This window comes from Medicago truncatula, chromosome 7 (assembly GCF_003473485.1).
Source record: "Medicago truncatula cultivar Jemalong A17 chromosome 7, MtrunA17r5.0-ANR, whole genome shotgun sequence".
Lineage (NCBI taxonomy): Eukaryota > Viridiplantae > Streptophyta > Magnoliopsida > Fabales > Fabaceae > Medicago > Medicago truncatula.
Window position 1 is genome coordinate 37,979,341 of NC_053048.1, and position 20,483 is coordinate 37,999,823.

Genomic DNA, 20,483 nt, shown 5'->3' on the forward strand with positions numbered 1-20,483 from the left:
GGCTTAGCTAATAAGTGGAGGCCAAAATAATGCACACTTTGGAAAAAGTATGGTTACGTTAGGAAAGCTAAGTTGATAAATTTGTATTGCCTTTGTGCAAGACTTTCAAAAGTGTACTTGAGTCATTAAATAATGCTCCTTCTTTATTTTCTTTTATATAAAAGCACATAACGTAACTCCAATATCAATCCTCACCAAACAATATTAACATCCAAAATATCCTTTTATACTTGAAGAACCATGGTACCCAATTTCAACAAGAATCTAGCTTGTTGGCAGATTCTCTTCATAATACTTTGGGTTCGTTTAACAATCATTTTTCCTCAACAAGTTGCTGGTTTTTCCAATGAAGAAGCAGTTGCTCTGTTGAAATGGAAAGATAGCTTTGACAACCACAGCCAAGCTCTGCTGTCAACTTGGACAAGAACTACGAGTCCATGCAACTGGGAAGGAATTCAATGTGACAAATCCAAATCCATCTCTACCATAAATCTTGCAAATTATGGACTAAAAGGTAAACTCCACACTCTTAGTTTCTCATCATTCCCCAACCTCCTCATCCTAAATATCTTCAACAACAACTTTTATGGGACCATTCCTCCACAAATAGGTAACTTGTCAAGAATAAATACATTGAATTTTTCAAAAAATCCTATTATTGGTTCCATCCCTATAGAAATGTGGACACTGAGGAGTTTAAAAGGCCTTGATTTTGCTCAATGTCAGCTAACTGGGGAAATTCCTAATTCCATAGGAAACTTGTCCAAACTATCATATCTAGACTTTGCCGAAAACAACAAATTTTCTAGCGGCTATATTCCTCTTGCGATTGTTAAATTAAACCAATTAGTGCATGTATCTTTTGCAAACTGTAACCGTATTGGTTCCATTCCCCGAGAAATTGGAATGTTGACAAAACTTGGTTTAATGGATTTGCAAAGGAACACTCTATCTGGTACCATCCCAAAATCAATTGGTAACATGACTAGTTTAAGTGAACTTTACCTTTCTAATAACACAATGTTGTCTGGACAAATCCCAGCATCCTTGTGGAACTTGTCTTACTTGTCCATACTCTATCTTGATGGCAACAAATTTTCTGGATCAGTCCCTCCTTCGATCCAAAACTTGGCCAATTTGACTGACCTTATCCTTCATCAAAACCACTTTTCTGGACCTATTCCTTCCACCATTGGAAACTTGACAAAACTATCAAATTTATACTTATTCACAAATTATTTTTCTGGATCAATTCCTAGTTCTATTGGAAATCTAATCAATGTGTTAATCCTCGATTTGTCTGAAAACAATCTTTCTGGAACTATTCCGGAAACAATTGGAAATATGACAACGCTAATAATCTTGGGACTACGCACCAATAAACTTCATGGTAGCATTCCACAAAGCCTATATAACTTTACCAACTGGAATAGGTTGCTATTAGACGGGAATGATTTTACTGGCCATTTGCCACCTCAAATATGTTCTGGTGGATCTCTAGAACACTTCAGTGCTTTTCGCAACCATTTTACTGGTCCAATACCAACTAGTTTGAAAAACTGCACAAGCATTGTAAGAATCAGAATTCAGGATAATCAAATAGAAGGAGATATATCACAAGATTTTGGTGTATATCCGAAGTTGGAATACCTTGAACTGAGTGACAATAAACTTCATGGACACATTTCACCAAACTGGGGGAAGTGCCCTAATCTCTGCAACTTCATGATATCCAACAATAATATCACTGGTGTCATACCATTAACACTTTCGGAGGCAAACCAGCTAGTCAGGCTCCACCTTTCTTCAAACCACTTAACAGGAAAGCTTCCAAAGGAACTTGGATACCTGAAATCATTACTTGAAGTTAAGATCAGCAACAATCAATTTTCTGGAAATATTCCAAGTGAAATTGGATTGCTACAGAAACTTGAAGATTTTGATGTAGGAGGAAACATGTTGAGTGGAACAATACCAAAAGAAGTTGTGAAGTTGCCCTTGTTACGGAACTTGAACTTGAGCAAAAACAAAATTAAAGGGAAAATTCCCTCAGACTTTGTCCTGTCACAGCCTCTTGAATCTCTTGATCTTAGTGGGAATTTGTTGAGTGGAACAATACCATCAGTGCTAGGAGAGTTGAAGCAATTGCAAATGCTAAACCTGTCATGCAATAATCTTTCTGGCACTATTCCAACCAGTTTTGAGGATGCACAGTCAAGCTTGACCTATGTCAACATATCAAACAACCAGTTAGAAGGGAGGCTACCAAATAATCAAGCCTTTCTCAAGGCTCCAATTGAATCATTAAAAAATAACAAAGGCTTGTGTGGTAATCACACTGGTCTAATGCTTTGCCCAACTAGCCACAGTAAAAAGAGACACGAGATCCTCCTTCTAGTATTGTTTGTCATCTTAGGTGCTCTAGTACTAGTATTTTCTGGGTTGGGAATTTCAATGTATATTATTTATCGGAGAGCAAGAAAGACAAAAAACAAGGATAAAGATTCTAATGAAGCACAAGCAGAAGAAGTCTTTTCCATATGGAGTCATGATGGAAAAATGATGTTTGAAAATATAATTGAAGCTACCAACAATTTTGATGATGAATACCTCATTGGAGTGGGAGGGGAAGGATCTGTTTACAAGGCTAAGTTGTCTGCAGATATGGTTGTTGCAGTGAAGAAACTTCATTCGAGAATAGATGGGGAAAGGTCCAATATCAAAGCCTTTGAAAATGAAATTCAAGCTTTGACAGAAATCAGGCATCGTAACATCATAAAGCTCTATGGATATTGCCGACATTCAAGATTCTCATTTTTGGTTTATAAGTTCTTGGAAGGTGGAACTTTGACTCAAATGTTAAACAATGACACACAAGCCATTGCATTTGATTGGGAAAAGAGGGTGAATATTGTTAGAGGTGTGGCTGATGCTTTGTCCTACATGCATCATGACTGCATACCTCCAATAGTTCACCGTGACATATCAAGCAAGAATGTTCTCTTGGATATATCATATGAAGCTCAACTTTCAGATTTTGGAACAGCCAAGTTTCTAAAGCCTGATTCAAGCAGCTGGACCGCATTTGCAGGCACATATGGATATGCAGCTCCAGGTTAGACCTGTTTTCCTTTGTATATAGAAATGAAAATGATCACATCATTGCAATTTACATAATTTTTTATATTGAAATTCTGTATGGGGACTAGAGGGATATTGGAGTAAATTGTATTCAAGTGATTTTCCAACCAACAAGAGTTGGAACTATAACGGATTTAGTCTTTCACAACGTGAGAATCAGAACAACAAGTATGTTTTTTTTAACGGAACATATATGTATACATAAAGGTTATATAACTTTTAGTCGGGCTATATACATGTGCTACTTTGCTAGTGATGGCCAGAATTCAGATTATCGTGCTAAGGGAGGCACCCATATTTTATGCAAAAGTCTATTTATTGTTGCATGTGTTATAACTTCAAAATTTAAATTTGATTGTAGAGTTTGCCCAGACTATGGAAGTGACCGAGAAGTGTGATGTTTACAGCTTCGGAGTTCTTTGTTTTGAAATCCTTCTGGGAAAGCATCCAGCAGATTTCATTTCCTCATTGTTCTCATCATCTACAGCAAAAATGACTTATAATTTGCTGTTGATCGATGTGTTAGATAACCGCCCTCCTCAACCTATCAATTCAATTGTTGAGGACATCATCTTGATTACAAAATTGGCATTTTCTTGCTTGAGTGAGAATCCATCTTCTCGCCCCACCATGGATTATGTTTCAAAAGAACTTTTGATGAGAAAATCACAATCACATTTGGTGGAACAGTTCTCACATATCAAACTTGGACAACTCCACTAAATCATCCAACTAAGTCAAGTCGTCTATGCTTTATCTTATCAAGCTTTCCTCCTAATTTTATATATCATGTCATGTTTACTTTTGTGATGCTTAGTGCTGTATGACTGTCTGTGTTCATGTATTATTGCTTAAGAGCTGTTGCTTTTAATAAAGGTAAAGCAGAGTGGGTTAATTTTACATTTATTTCCACAAAGGATAAATGAATGATTTTTGAGTTGACTAAAAGAAACTAATCTATGAATTAATTATATCAATAAGCTCTTTTTTGGGCTAAATAATTGGTTTACAAAACTTTTTCAATTTAATTAATAGTAACTAGTAAATACTAATTCAACAAAGTTAGTCGGAGCACATATACACTAATAAGTAATAACACATGAAAGCTATACAACCTATAATTAAAGGGAAAAGGATCTTTCATGTTGAAAACTCTGCATGAACTCTATCTCCAAATTTATAATTCATAAATATCATAACAAATGTTAATGCAACCTTTTTTTTTTGTTTGTAAAAGATGTTAATACAATCGCATCTATTGTGAAATTTCATATATGATAATCATGTCAAGAAATTTCATATATAAATATACTTTTGTTTTACCCAAAGAGAAAGAGATGAAGGTAAGATGTAATAGCAAATTCTTATGTTGAATAATAAGAGGCTTGGTTAGTTGGTACAACTACAGACTCAATGGTTCCAAAAATAACTTTCAAATAAGTCTAGCTGCTAAAAAAGAAAAGAAAATTCATGAGTACTAATGGAAATTCTAGGCTAACTTTATGTTCTTTTAGAAGTTTACAAATTTTTGGCCCACATTTTTTAGAAGATTTATGCTGGTTACTTGGTTAGTTACGCCAAAATAGTGGCAACACATACACAACCTGCAATTTCTGAATTTTTCCAAATGTAACGTGAATTCTATCCGCGTATGTTATCTTACTTCACTTCAAGTCAACATACGTGTTTTGAGTTCACGTGAATTGAAGGATGAGATGTTGTGATGAATTAATTAAGCTATGGTTAAAAGTTTCATATTAGATGAAAGAGTTGAACATCGTACAAATGAGAAAACTTAAAAACACATGCAAAAAATAAAAAAATTAGTCACATTTGAACAATACCAAACTTGAGTAATTTTATTTATAGTTAAATATTTTTTATTTTTTGAGGGATTATAGTTAAATATTATGTAGACCCATATTTTATTTTTTTCCAGATGTGTTTGCTATTACCAGATAAAGAATAAATGCATGTATCATCATGAATAAAAGGAAATTAACAAGTTGAAAATAGCTGCAGCAGCTTCTATTATTAGATTCGTTACCCCTTGACCCGATTTCAGCTTAAATGAGAAGGAACTATGAATGAAGATTGGTGCGTGTTAATTTCGATGACCAAAAAAGGGAACACATACATTTATTTGAAAATATCATATTATATATTATTGAGTCTTCTTATTCTCATCTCATGCTACTCAAGACAAACCACTGGAGAACAAAAAACAGCTACCAAATTCCTCTATCCTTAAAAAATTATTGTAATTTAAAATTATACACACATGACGAGTACTCAACATGCCCATTGTATACAAATCTAAAAGTTAGTCAACCATCAATCCATCATTACTTACTACCTACATTTATGCCACATGATCCAACATAACATGTATTTCTTATTTGTTTTTATATACAAAAACATATAGACATTTATTCATCTATTTATCCAATAATAATGATTAAAAAATAAGCATAGCATATATGCTTTCTTCACTCTAGTGCAGCTACACTCCCCTTTATAGTTACATGCATATATGAACAAAATTCCGCTTTTTAAACTTCCTTAATTGCATGTTTAATGTAAGTGAACAATTTAATAGAAATATGGATATAGACCAGTATAGCATGATAAGATCAAATATATTAATCGTAAATGATATTTATAAATAGAATAAGAATCGTCAAGAATAACTTAATCAAGATCATTGACACAATATACAAAATTTCAAAAAAAATTGACAATGGACAAAGATGGTGATCGTACTTCTTCGTTTACTGATGACCAAGGAGTGTCTTCTATACCTTAATGTTATATACTTCCTGCATCACAACGTCTTAGTGCCTGTTTGGTATAGTGGTGGGGGGGAGCTTAAACCACGTTTTGGCTAAAGCTCCAAATTAGAGCTTCTACTTTTTCATGTTTTTTATGCATTGGGAAGTGTGAATAGTGCATTGGGAAGTGGTTTCTAGCTTCCAAAAGCCTTCCCAAACACACACTTAGTATTACTCATCAATCCATGTTTCATCCCATCACTTTTATAATGTCGTTGAAAGTTTTACTCTTCTTGGAAGAAAGGTAAATAAAGCAATTCACGTTTTCAACATTTTGTCATGTTTAGGCTTAGTCTTAGAACTCACGCTATTGTGATTCATGGACATTGAAACGTTTTGTGATTCAAAGAATCTAAGTATAGCACTCTTCGTACATATGTATATAAGTGGTATACAAGTTTATATTTCAATTTTGTCTCTGCCTCTGTCAACTTTCTTCAAAATAGTTACTAAAAATTGTAAAGATTAGGTGAATCTTTTTTTACTCATAAGTCCAATAGCTCAATTAATGGAGGAAATGGTTCTCTATCTAAATATTGTAAAATTTAAAATTTTCCCATAAATAATGGGATGTTACAAAATTCTATGCCATTATTTTTAAAAACCATTCATTTAATAGATAATAGATACATAATGCATAAACGTATTAGAGTTAAATTTTACTATCGCTTTATATTAATGAGATATATAATATCAATTCTCATATGAGTATGTGAGTCATATTTTAATACATGAAGAATAAGGAAGATTTTTTTTTTCTTCGTGTAGATGTAGTGGTGTCGTGCATGTCGTAAGAGGTTGGTGTTCTTAGTGATTGAAAAGTATGACTTTCAAGATTCATGTTTAATACATGATAATTTAGAAGAATCAATTTTGTATGATTTAACTAATATTTAAAATTGTTTTTATTTTATTTTAAACTTAATGATATATTGATTATGTTTTTATCATTTCTTCAATTAAATATTCTTAGCATTTATATTTATAAATTAAAAGTAAAACTCCAAATTTCAAATTAAATTCTAGATCATGAGTATCCAAGTTCGATCTCTAATTTTAATAATACTTGATAGGTTTTACCTCCCGACTAAATTTTAGATTACTAGATGATTTTTTTCTATGAGAATCGAAGGGACAAGACCAATATAAAAAATATTTATATACTATTTTATCATAGCTTGTATACTTATTTTAATAGTATAAAAAATAAAAATTACTGTTTAAAAAAAATCAAGATACATTTCTTAATTTTTTTTTTGAGGGAATTTCTTAAGTTTTTAAAAATATCAATCAAATTGAACTGAATTAAACTAAATTGTTCTTCATCGGATTGATATGATTCGGATTTCGTAAGAAAAGATTGTAAATATCAAACCAAATTTATTATTTTGTTTGATGAGATTAATTTTCTCTCAAAAATCATATCAAGCCGATCTATTATGCATCTATTTGAAAGTGTGCTTCAACGTATAGCTTATAGTGTTAATTTTCTCTCATTTGTATGGTACCTTATATTTTAGAGTAAATTACACTCCCCTCCCTTCAAAGATGCTTGAATTACACTCTTCTCCCTTCTTATATTAAAATATACAATTCCCTCCTCTCTTATTCAAAACATATTAAAAATATTTCACTCCCCTACCTTAAGAGAAGCTTGATTTACATTCCCCTCTCCTCTTATATTATAATCTACAGTTTACTCCCTCAATAATTTTTTTTTATTTCTAATAATCTAAAATAAAATATCTAACACACTTTGAAGAAAAGTATTGCATGTCCATTTTAATATAATCAAAATTTGAATACATATTTTTCGCTATTCTTTATTCACAATTTCATTAACATGTAGTTTTAAACACTATTATAAAATATGAAACAACGCAAAATAAAATTAAAATATGTGAAAAATTACTACAATCAATTAAGTATGGTTATTTAAAAGTGAATATAATACTCCAAATTATAAATTAATAACAAAATATTTAAATTTAATTATCATTGACATTTAAATTATAAAGAAATAATTTTTTTTAAATGGTGATTCAAAATTAGTATATATTATAAAAGTCTTTATTTATGTTAAAATAGACTAAAGTGTACTGCATATTTAATTATTAAGGGAGGGGGATGTAATTCAAACATTTTAAAGGGGAGGGGAGTGAAAATTTTACTTTTCAAGGGAGGGGAGTGTATATTTTAACATAAGAAGGGAGGGGAGTGTAATTCAAGCATCTTTGAAGAGAGAGGAGTGTAATTTACTCTATAATTTATCAATTTTTTTTTTCTCTCTTAATATTTATCAATCAATCAATTTTATTAAATGGTTTTGTCTAATATGCACAGGTAAAATGGTCTTGCAACATGTACAACTGTATTTTTCATCATTTGATCAATAAGTCACATCAAATTTCATTTGATCTAATAGTGGAATTTATTGATTTAATGGTGAAAATTAATGTGTAAATGATATAAGACTTATCTCACTTATGCACCATGGTCTTACTAAATATCTCATATTAGTTTAATTACTATTAATTGTCACTTAGTTTATTAATCATCCGCTACTTTTAATCAAACACAACCTTTTATTTTTTATCATAGTTTTAGAGGCTACTTCTTTATAAGAAAAAAGGCTACTTCTATATATTTTCATGGGAAAGCTTGATGCATATACATATATAATTTTGTTTATTTTGTTATTAGTAATATTCGTAAAAAAATCTAGACTCGTGTTTTAGCATATCAAAAATTTCTTCAATCTTTTTTCGTATGATTTGTACTTACAAAGATGTCATATATCTAGTCTATTCTTCTATCTATTATTACATTATTATTTCATTATCTTTTATTAATTATTTATTTTATTATTAAAACAATAATTCAGTGGGACATGTGTCACCTTTGAGCAATTTTATTTATAGTTAAATATTATTTAAACCCATATTTTTTTCACAGGTGTTTGTTATTACTAGATAGAGTATAAATGCATGTATTATGAATAAAGGGTAAAAAAGATGTTGAAAATAGCTGCAACAAACAACTTTTGTTATTAGATGCGTTCCCTCTTGACTCAATTTCTGTCCAAATAGCAAGGAACTATGAACAAAGATCGATGACAAAAAAAGGAACACATACATTTACTCGAATATAACATGTTTATTATAATTGTGTCATCTTATGTTTCTCTCATACTACTCAGGACAAACCATTGAAGAACAAAAAAACAGCTTCCAAATTTCTCTATCATTAAAAAATTATTATTATAATTTAGAATTATGGACACATGACGAATAATCAACATGTCCATTGTATACAAATAAAAAGTAAGTCAACCATTAGTCCATCACTACTTACTAGCTGCATGCATGCCACATGATCCAACATATATATTTCCTTTTTCTTTTATACAAGATGTAGCATTAATCTATCCAATGGCAATCCTTGAAAAAAATCTATCCAATAATAATGATAAAAAAAAAAACAAAAAACAACTTGCGCCCACAATCCCCACTAAACAACATGATGTTGTAAAGGAATTCAACATTCTATCACTCTAGTGCAACTATACTCCTCTTTATAGTACACATTCATATATGGACAAAATTCAACTTTTTGAACTTCCATAATTGCATGTACATGTAAGTGAACAATTTAATAGAAATATGGATTGATATAGTGGACTAATATGTATAGCATGATATAATATCAAATCTCTTAATTATATGACACTTATAAATAGAATAGGAAGTATCAACTAGTTCAATATCTCAATCAAGATCATTGACACAATATACAAAATTTCACAAGATTCGCAATGGACCAACATGGTGATTGCACTTCTTCATTTAATAGTGCTATGAGTCTAAGTGATCAAGGAGTCTCTTCTATACCTCAATGTTATATTCTTCCTCCATCGCAACGCCCTGGTACTTATGATCATGTTTCCATCTCCACCACTCTTCCCATTATAGACTTGTCTAATTTAAGGGAACAATCTCTTAGATCTCAAACGATCAACGAAATTCGAATTGCTTGCAAGGAGTTTGGTGTCTTTCAGGTAAAAATTAATACACCCTTGGTTTGCATTTCATGAGAATTTGAAATCACTTGTTCTTTTTTTGTTCATATGACATTGCAATAAAATAAAAAAAAACTAACAACTAAAAGATAATGTATTACTTTTTAAGGGGAAAGAGTGTGTTTTATCAATATAAGGGATAAAATGTTTGATGACTTGTTAAAACATCCTATGTTTATTTTAGTACATGTAAATGTACACGTGTATTCATATATTGTTGGATATCAAATAAACACATTTATATTATTATATACACACGTTTGTATGTATTAATTTTTATTTTATTAATATAGCATATGCTTATACTCATTTTTGGAAAAAACAATATATTCGTAATAAAAAACATTAAAAATAATATTTTCAATAATTCTTTTATAAAACATAAATATTTCAACCATTCTTATACTTCTGATTTCTCAGGACCATTTATTTACTATATTTTCCCCAAATCAAGATACATTGTATTTGTCACCTTTGCTTATAAATGAGCCGAATATAAAGCCAACTAGGATTGTTTTCTTTGCACTACTAAATATAGTAAGGTACTTGTCTTGTCTTCTCTTTTCAAAATCAAGATACACTATATGGTCTACGTTCATTCGTCTCTGATTTTATGGTCACTTAATTTCATTCATTGGCAATATTTATTAAATTAACATATATGACACTCACATTGTTGTAGGTAATTAACCATGGAATTGATGAGTCTACAATGAAAGATGCTCTACAAGTTGCAACAGAATTCTTCAACCTCCCTAATGATGAAAAAATGCGCTTATTTTCTGATGATGTTCACAAACCTGTAAGATATGGAACAAGTCTTAATCAAGCCAAGGATGAAGTTTTTTGCTGGAGAGATTTCATCAAACATTACTCTCATCCAATAGCAGATTGGATTCATATGTGGCCTTCAAATCCATCCACTTATAGGTGTGTACTATTAATTAATGTAGACATTTTCAAATTAATGCCAAATCTTTTCAATCAACAATAAATTTATTAAAACAACTTTTTGTTGATATCAAGAGTTCCTTACCTTGTGTCAAAAAAAAAAAAAAAAACTTCTTAACTTCGAAATTTAAATAGAATGATGAAGTTTGACTTATCTAGCATTGACACTTCGAATCGAAGACCTCTCAAATGTCAAAACACGTGTTAGCGGCAAACAACGCAACACATTCACATTCAGTGTTATTTTTTTTTTAATAAATTATCACTATTGTCTACGTGGGTCATGTCCGTATCTATGTTAGTGCTTCTGTTGACTTGTAAAAGTAAATGAGCAAAATGAATGTTTTTGATAGGGAGAAGATGGGAAAGTATGCAGTGGCAGCACAAGTTTTACAAAACAAATTAATGGAAATAATATTTGAAAGCCTAGGATTAAACCAAAGTTACTTGCATGAAGAAATAAATGGAGGGTCACAAGTAGTAGCAGTGAACTGCTACCCTACATGTCCTGAACCAGGACTCACCTTAGGAATCCATCCTCATTCAGATTATGGTTCCATAACACTGCTTCTACAAACTCGTTCAGGGCTAGAAATTGAAGACAAAAACAAAAATTGGATTCCTGTTCCTTTTGTTGATGGAGCATTGGTTGTGCAATTAGGGGATCAAATGGAAGTTCTTAGCAATGGACAATATAAGAGTGTGATTCATAGAGCAATTGTTAATGAAGATGAGAAAAGATTTTCTATTGTGAGTCTTCATAGTCTTGCTATGGATAAAAAGATAGGTCCTGCACTTGAACTTGTTGATGATCAACACCCTATGTCTTACAAGGAGTTTAGCTTTAGGGAATTTCTTGAATTCCTTTGTTGTAATGATGTTTCAAAGGGAAGGTTTCTTGATACTTTGAAACTATGAAACCATAGATCACGAGGGTTTGTATTTATATAATAAGTTGTGTGTGTGTGTGTGTAATATATGTATTTCACATGTTAGTCTTTTTAATAACCGAAATCTGGATGTGGGAGAAATTGTGGATGAAATCAAGGTGTTGTCGTGGCGGTGGGCTTTGGTTAGAATTAATATTCCCCCGTGTATGTACTTCAAATGGTTTTGGAACCCAAGGGAGTGTCTTTTGCGAATGGCTTAAGCTGATCCGGTGCTGTTATGTGTTGGGTGATGCGGTGTTCTGCAGTTTTTTTGGTGTCGGGTTTCTGTCGGTTGTTGGTGTTCGCTGCTGAGTTTTTGGGGGCTATTTTGTGGGTTCAAACAACACTTGCTGTTTTTTCCTGTGCAGCTGCTGTGTTGCATTAGCAAGGCCTGTTGTGTTGGTTTTTTTTCTTTTCTGTTTTGGCTAGGCCTAGGGAGCCCCTTGGGTTCTGTGCTTGGGGCTGCGGGTATGCTTGTGCCTAGTTTGAGCTATGGCTGTGTAATTGGGTGGCGATTGTATCGGATTACAGGCTCATAACTCGCTACTGTCACAGCCTTTAGAATCCTTGTGGAGTTGCTAGTTGGTTTTGTTGGTTTGGGCTTCGGTGTACCGTCTATATATGGCACCTTTTATATTGTTATGTCGTCCATACCTTGCGTCTTGCGGGGTTGGCGTTAATAAATTTTGCCGATTCAAAAAGTAAAAAAACTAGGAAACATGCACATGTGTTTTATTTTTCTTTTCTCTCCTGTTTGTGAGTACCTTGATCATGGTACCAAACCTTGTTTTATAAATATGTACTTGGAATAAATAATACCAATCAAGTTCAACTTTGTGTCAATTGAGGAGTAACATGACCTAACACAATTTTTCAAGAATTACAGTTAGTTGGTAGCACTATATAACTGTCAGGTTAGAGACTCTAGCTCTGTTTGGTAAAAATAAGCTATAAGCTAGCTGATAGCTGAAAAGCTAGCTGATAGCTTATAGCTGAAAAGTTTGCTTATTAAAAATAATGTGTTTGGTAAAATTAGTTGTTGAAGTGACTGATAAGTATAAAAGGACATTTTTTTTTAATATACATATAGACACACACTTTTTTTGTAATGTAATTATTTTTTAATATTTTTAATTATAGTTAAATATGTTTTTGGTCCCTATAAATATTCAAACTTTTGGTCTTAGTCTCCATAAAAAATTCTTCGACCTTTAATCCTAAAAAAATATTCACCGACAATTTTGATCTCTGCTTTATGAATCTCAAAAATAAGAGAAAGGTGGAAACAAAATGTGAGCTAGAATATATAAAATTTTACAACGTACAATAGACTAGTTATTTTTTCCTTTTAACAAAAAAAAATAGGCTAGTTATTTTTTGTGTGGTGTACGGCAGGTTAGTTATAGCAAAATATAAAGCATTTTCTTATATATATATAGTGCTCCTTAAAAAAAACAACGTGGGATTTTTTTTAAGGGACAAAATGGGACGGTTATAAAGATGAACATGGGTAGTTGTTTAATTAAAAAAATAATTAATTTAAATTAATAGGGTTAAAGTTGGAAGAAAATATAAAAAGCTACCAGCTATAAGCTAAAAAACTACTTGAAATAGCTTTTCAAAAAACGCTATAAGCTCATAAAAAAAGCTTGTTACCAAACACGTCACATTTTCATCTAATGAGCTTATAAACTAATTCAACAAGTTATAAGCTAACTTTTTTGTGTTACCAAACAGAGCCTCTATTTATTTTATTTTTTGTCAAGTTGCCCTGGTTAAGGCCATTTTGTTGTGCTGATTGGAGATTCTATTAAATTTTCCTTATAGAAACACCCAAGGTATGAACATACAACTCCTAGTACTATTTTTTTTTATAAAAAAAAAAAAAAAAAAAACATTATTAATTATTTAAGCAAGTTTTTAAAGAGCAAAATACTTGCATTAAGAAGGAATAGAAAAGGTACTCGAACTCCGTTACAAGGAGAATAGATACAAATACTAAAACAAAATATGGACCACTACTTAATCCTAGACATGCATTTATTTCTCTGTCATGAATTGAGCTCTTAAAATGGATCTGGCTAATAGGTCAGTCTATTTTATCATGATTTTGGTTGTAAAAAAGCAACCACAAAAATAACCGGATTTTATTACCGAACTTAATTAATCCAAATAAAAAAATTGGAAGTTGGAGTGGTTCATTGGCCTTCGTCTCTTCAGGTTTGTCCAGTATAAATTTGAGATTAATTGATATTCAGTACTACCTCCGGTCTTATTTATAAGAAAAAGTTAATTTTTTAGATTCATTCAATAGTTGATGTATTTAGCCTAGAAATAGACCAAATACATCAACTATTCAATGAATCAAAAAAGTAAATTGTTTCTTATATATAGGATTAGAGGGAGTATTAACGAAGGAAAAAAAAATCACATGTATCCAATCATATTCCACACTAAACAAATAATTATAAGAAAATATTATATCAAAGCGAGTGACTTTTAAGGTAAGGGTCTAAAGATGGCATGACATGTGTTGATAAGTGAGAGCAATCTTCATATCACATGTCAGTTTTTTGGAGTTGTGTTAAGACTCAGCTAAGATTTTTAAGATGGTACCAGAGTCTCCTTCAAAATTCATTGAGCCATGTACTATTTATATTCACGCTCCATGTATCCAGGCCTAGACGTGAGGGGATGTGTTAAATCCTCACTTCACAAGTCGATTTTTGTGGAGTTGTGTAAGACTCAACCACGATTTCTAAGAAACGTATAAGAGGGAGATGACCAATCATCTAAAATAAATTAAATATACTAGTTTGATCCACTGGCACTTAGAGCTTATAATAATTGTACTAGAAAACAAACGTCTAAACCAATTGAATTGCTCTTCACCCGTGCATGGTGATTACTCGATAAACCCCTCAAATTACTCACATTTTTTTTTAAAATATCGATCAGGAGTTATAATTTGATTGAGTTTTACTCACATTGCTCAATTTCAACAAAAAGCCCTACTAGTAGGCTTTATGAGTAAAAATAGAGTTTGGGTTAACTTCATTTACCTATCATTCAATGAGTGATCATCTATGAGTGTGATTGACACAAATGAAAGATTAATAAAAACACAGTTTAATAAGTGAGTCTCTTCATGGGTTCAAATGCAGATCTCCTCAAGTGAAATTTTCAATGGAGAGAGTGCGGTGGACATCAATACCATTCAATTACTTCAACGTTGAGGGCTCCACATGGAGTAGTAGAAAATAAATGGCTTAGATCTCACTGGACTCTCCAATCACAAGAGAGAATCTTCCGTCATAGGTTCCACTAACTTTAATTCGTATTTATCTCTTTCATAAATGAACATTAAATGAATGGTAGATAAATGAAGCAAATACGAACTTGTAAAAATAACACGAACTTTAGAGGTTTCCGATGTGCCGGTCCGTCGAGGAAGGGCAGCAACCCGAGCCAATATGACCGGGTCGGGTCGGGTTATATGACAGCTCATGACAAGCATGCGTATAAGTAAATTCTTCTTGGGTCAATTAATTTGGATCTACCCATACCAATCAATCATCTCAATCTCAAAAACGTCACCGTATTTAATCCCCTTTTCCACGCGTTTCTCATCATATCAATCAAACCAACAACCGATTCCTTCTGATTTCTCGAGGTTAACCCACCGCTACCGCACCAATCTCCGACGAACTCTCCCTCCGGCAACAACTCGCCGATCAACCTTTTCACTCTATCAGTCATGAATCCTGAATAGTATGTTCCTCACTTTCTATTACTTCTCGATTTCCCTTCATTCGTTTATGATCTTCTGAAATTTTGTTCCTTTTACGTGTTTTTGATGTTTTCTCTCAAAAGGGTTGGTGTTAATTTGGTTTACGTAAGTTCATTTCAATTTTTGTTGTTTTCTAACCCTAAATTGAATTTATTTTTTCTGAAATTCTAACCCTAGACTGCTGTTTACTAATTTTATTTAATAAGGATTCAATTGCGATCGTTATGTTTTTGAGTTTTCATGATTGTTTTTATAGTTTTAGAATTACCTGAATCTGATCTTGTTAGTGATCCCTTGTTGATTTCTAAGATGTTTGAGTTTGTAATTCAATCAATAAGATAAAATTGAATGCTTGTGTTGCTTTTGTTTATAGATCTTTGAAAAAAAATTAAGACTTTACAATTGGCTTTTTTGTTTGATTTCATGTTGATATATGTGGAGATATGGTTAATTTACAATCTATTTTTGTTGAAGTGATAGAGCTGATGTGTTGTGGTTGTTTTCAGTGATTATCTGTTTAAGCTTCTTTTGATTGGAGACTCTGGTGTTGGAAAATCATGCCTTCTGCTCAGATTTGCTGTAAGCATTTTGCTGCCTTTTCTGCTTGTTGTTTATGTTGCTACTCCTGGCTGGCTTTGGTTTTATTTCCTATACTATAGTGTAATGTTGTATGGTTTTCATTTTCAATTTACCGCATTTCTACTTGAGTTACTTGTTTTATCGCTCCCAAAACTAACAATTAGAAGCCTTTGGGTGTGTTGCTCTGTTAAAGATGTGCTCCATCAGTTCCTTTTTAGTTGTTGTTTTAGGTTTATTTACACATAATAAATTTTGTTACTTTTGATGAAATTATTTGATGTTTTGTTAGTAATACCCAAAACTATTTATTATCTCATTCCATATGTAGTATTTCTCTCTCTCCAAGACAAAACAATAATTAATGTTGTATTGAACTTTGAAAACAACAAGTTAATGGGAACAAAAAAATTATACAAAAGTGACTAGTAAAAAGGATCGGAGGTAGTAATTGGTAATTGTAAAATCTTGAGTTATTTATAAACAATGGCTACCTGTTTTATTCTTTGTTGGAAGTCTTTTTGTGTTAGAGTTCTTGAAATAAAACCATAGTTGTGCTTGGAACTTTATGAGGTTGGGGGAAATAAAACCCTTCAGGATATTATTGAAAATGATGAGGTTCTGTCTCCTGCTGTGAGCTTTATTTTGAACCAGAAAACGGCCTTATGGAGAACGTCTGATCAAAAAATTTATAGCGTTAATTTTTTTAATTTTTTTTTTTTAAAGAATTCTGTGTTTTGGCTGGTGTCATAAAATATGTTTTATTATGATAGTTACCAAACCAAGAAAGGTAAATTGGCTTCACTTTGTATGTTGGTTGATATTGGTTCGTGGAGATGTTATGTAGCTTAATTTAGTGATTTGTATTAACGTTAAATTTTATGCTACAGGATGATTCTTACATTGACAGCTACATAAGCACAATTGGAGTTGATTTTGTAAGTACAGCTTTGCAAAGATCTATCTTGCACTGAATTAAAGTAATTTCTGATATCTCATCGTGTTGTGTTATTGTATGTAGAAAATCCGCACAGTTGAACAGGATGGGAAGACCATTAAGCTCCAAATCGTATGTACATGATTGTCTTTGTTTTAGTTCCTTTGTTTATTGATATTATATCATCAGTGAGCTTGACATAATTTTTTTTAATCTTGTTGGATATATTTTTCTATAATTTTTTTTTATAATCACTTCATTTTAGTGAATAAGTTTCTGTACCACATTGACATTGTTTCTTATCTTATCTTGTTTTGTGATCCAATTTCATATGTAGTGGGATACAGCTGGGCAAGAACGATTCAGGACAATCACCAGTAGCTACTACCGTGGGGCACATGGAATCATTGTGCGTGATGATGGTTTTGCATAAGTTTTAAATTTATATTTCCCGACTTTGTTGGTGTTTCCTTGCATGCTTTACTAACTGGTTATTCTGGCAGATTGTCTATGATGTGACAGATGAAGAGAGCTTCAATAATGTGAAGCAATGGCTCAGTGAAATTGACCGCTATGCTAGTGATAATGTTAACAAGCTCTTGGTTGGCAACAAGTGCGATCTGACATCAGAGAGAGCTGTGTCATATGATACAGCTAAAGTATAACTTTGTTTTACACCCCTTGCATTTTTGTGTTTTTTTTTTCATACTAAAGAAACATTCAATTTCAAGCTTGTGCTTGCATATTGCTGTTGAGGCGTTATTACTCTTATGTTCCTATTTCAGCTATCCTTATCTATATTATGTTTTTCTTTAACAGGCATTTGCAGATGAAATAGGCATACCTTTTATGGAGACAAGTGCAAAGGATTCTACAAATGTCGAACAGGCATTTATGGCCATGGCTTCTTCCATCAAGGATAGGTACTCATTTTTTTTTATATAATTTAAATGTAGATGAGCAGATAAATATGCTTGGCCTTCTAAGCAAGTTTGAACAAAAATAAGTTTACATCTCAGAAAAGGATTACGCTAAGCTCATTCCGACATTCTTTAGCTTAGAGTCATTTTTAATTTGGAGAAAACTTAGGTACAATTCCTTAGGTGCTTTTTGTATGGTTCTTAACTAAATTCACCATGATTTCCTCAAATCCATAATTTTCTCAAAGTTTGTTATATGTCCAAAAAATATGTATTTTTAGTTAAGAACCATACGAAAAGCACCTAAGGAATTGTACCTAAGTTTTCTCCTTTTAATTTTATGCCTTTTGAGGACTTTGTATCCCATCCGTTCAAATCTAGACTATACGTAATATGAATGACTTAGAGCCATACAGAGATGCCTAAGTGAGGCAAAAAAATCAAGGTGAACACAATGGTACCCATGTAGTTTGGCTGGGCCAATCAATCAATGCCATGTCATGTCTTCATGTTTATTTTAAAATAAATTCAAATGCTAAACCAATTTTACCTAGTGGGTACCGATACCCAACCAACTCCATGGTACCTACAATTTACCAAAAATCATAGTCACATGGCCACCAACCGAGGAAATCATTTTGGTAACCAAAATTCCAAAATCCTGTTGCCCATTCATTCTTGATCTGCTGCACAGCGTGCAACCTGCAGGGTAATCATCACCTTGAAAGGCCTGCCATTTTATTTTAATCACTTTAATTAAAAGACTTGGTTTTAGACTTAGATATACATTTGGCCAGTCCTGATGTTCTCAATGAAAAGTTTTACTTTAAAAGGACTCGTGTTATTGCTAACTTCTTTTCGTTGCTGGCATTGGTTCCCTCTAAGATCAAATTCTGATGATAATTTTTTCTTGAATGTAGAATGGCTAGCCAACCTACAAACAATGCAAGGCCTCCAACAGTGCAGATAAGGGGACAGCCAGTTGGCCAGAAAAGTGGGTGCTGCTCATCTTAACCACAAGATATTCTGATCTATTTCATTTGGTCTACTGCTCGTTGCTTGTAAGATTTTTTGGTTTTGTTATTATATGACTAAACTAAACTAGTGGACCATTGTAAGAATTTGTCTGGTGGTTTGGAACTGACCTAGATGATCCCATTCTTTGAATATACTTAATGGTATGGCTTGTGCAAAGTACAATATTCATTAATGCTAAACCTATATTCCTGCCGTTGTTTCATTTCGAGCTCGAGTCTACTTTGTTTTTGTTTATTTGATTGCTCTGGAATTGTGGTGTCCTGGAACTGCATACGATGATCAAAATCTTATGTTGGCCAGTGTTTACTAGATCAATGGAATCTCTTATTTCCAAATTTCACAAGGACTTGTTATGTGAGAAATTTGAATTCATCTTTCAATTAATATTCAAAAAGTCTGGTAGAACACCATCTATTTAATGGCGATTCTGATCCTCCCCAGTTAGGGAGGGTGACACATAATCACTTGATCAAGTGATCTTGGCCCTAGGATAAAATTATCACAGCTCGTATCAAACAAAACTGTATTTGTTGGTTAAAATGCATTTACTTATTTTGTTTAGCATTCCAATATGTGCATTTGACCAACGGTGATATTTTCATGCTATTGAAGTCACAAACTACCAAATAAAGATTGAGTGATTTTCTTTTCAATAACAATACTTGTTTGTAGACTTAAATAGAGTTATTTTTTTTGTAATATGTTGTGTTTAGACTGAAATATTAAGTTTTTCTTTTAAATATGATGTGACATGTATATTTTTTTAATGTTCATTTTTATTAAAGTTAGTTTGAAGGAGTTAATATTTAACAAGAAAAGTGCATGCACCAAATGGAGTTTTGTTTAGGGTCTGTTTGGTAAGATTTGAGGGAGGGGAAGAAGTTGAGAGGAGAATGAGAGAGAAATCTTCCATCGTTTTAAAGAGAGTGAGTGTGTAGAGTGATAAATGAATGTTTAGAACAAATGATGATTAATATATTTTTAATTTTAAGAGTATTATAATAGATTGAATTTGAAAATTAATCTTAACCCTCCAAATTCCTTCAATACATTTTCAGTTCTTCCAAATATGAATTTTGTATTATGAAGACAAATGAACCCTTTATTCCTTGCACTTCCTTTTTTTCAAGCCCTCTCCTTCCCTCTATGCTGGGTATCATCAGAGTAAAATAAGAAAAGAAAAACTCTTATGTGGAAACCTGTCAACAGGTAAGTAGGAAGATCACGGAATAAAAGTAGAGAATTTTCACCAAGTTAAAGAAATTACATGGCCTCTCTAAATCAAAGAGAGT

General features: G+C 32.1%; 3 protein-coding genes across 3 annotated transcripts; all 3 read left to right on the top strand.

The window, feature by feature from the left end:
• The first annotated feature begins 184 nt into the window (after positions 1 to 184).
• Positions 185 to 4,041, top strand: LOC11435568 (MDIS1-interacting receptor like kinase 2). The gene is made up of 2 exons (XM_003624273.4): positions 185 to 3,115; positions 3,503 to 4,041. Exons 1-2 carry the CDS (start codon positions 241 to 243, stop codon positions 3,862 to 3,864), a joined length of 3,237 nt encoding a protein of 1,078 aa, XP_003624321.1. The 5' UTR covers positions 185 to 240; the 3' UTR covers positions 3,865 to 4,041.
• Positions 4,042 to 9,786: 5,745 nt separating this feature from the next.
• On the top strand, positions 9,787 to 11,963 carry LOC11442579 (flavanone 3-dioxygenase 3). The gene is made up of 3 exons (XM_003624272.3): positions 9,787 to 10,029; positions 10,733 to 10,980; positions 11,355 to 11,963. The coding sequence occupies exons 1-3, from the start codon at positions 9,787 to 9,789 to the stop codon at positions 11,917 to 11,919; spliced, it is 1,056 nt and encodes a 351-aa protein (XP_003624320.1). The 3' UTR covers positions 11,920 to 11,963.
• Positions 11,964 to 15,480: 3,517 nt separating this feature from the next.
• Positions 15,481 to 19,393, top strand: LOC11442372 (ras-related protein RABD2a). The gene is made up of 8 exons (XM_003624271.4): positions 15,481 to 15,701; positions 16,227 to 16,299; positions 17,187 to 17,234; positions 17,318 to 17,365; positions 17,571 to 17,642; positions 17,737 to 17,892; positions 18,053 to 18,156; positions 19,074 to 19,393. Exons 1-8 carry the CDS (start codon positions 15,688 to 15,690, stop codon positions 19,165 to 19,167), a joined length of 609 nt encoding a protein of 202 aa, XP_003624319.1. The 5' UTR covers positions 15,481 to 15,687; the 3' UTR covers positions 19,168 to 19,393.
• Positions 19,394 to 20,483: the final 1,090 nt, after the last annotated feature.

Excerpts from the sequence above, each read along its gene's own strand:
- LOC11435568 (XM_003624273.4), top strand. The coding sequence starts at position 241 with ATGGTACCCAATTTCAACAAGAATCTAGCTTGTTGGCAGATTCTCTTC. Across the intron at positions 3,116-3,502 it reads ATATGGATATGCAGCTCCAG|AGTTTGCCCAGACTATGGAA; the intron begins GTTAGACCTGTT and ends ATTTGATTGTAG.
- LOC11442579 (XM_003624272.3), top strand. The coding sequence starts at position 9,787 with ATGGACCAACATGGTGATTGCACTTCTTCATTTAATAGTGCTATGAGT. Across the intron at positions 10,030-10,732 it reads AGGAGTTTGGTGTCTTTCAG|GTAATTAACCATGGAATTGA; the intron begins GTAAAAATTAAT and ends ACATTGTTGTAG. Across the intron at positions 10,981-11,354 it reads TCAAATCCATCCACTTATAG|GGAGAAGATGGGAAAGTATG; the intron begins GTGTGTACTATT and ends TGTTTTTGATAG.
- LOC11442372 (XM_003624271.4), top strand. Across the intron at positions 17,366-17,570 it reads AGACCATTAAGCTCCAAATC|TGGGATACAGCTGGGCAAGA; the intron begins GTATGTACATGA and ends TTTCATATGTAG. Across the intron at positions 17,893-18,052 it reads TGTCATATGATACAGCTAAA|GCATTTGCAGATGAAATAGG; the intron begins GTATAACTTTGT and ends TTTCTTTAACAG.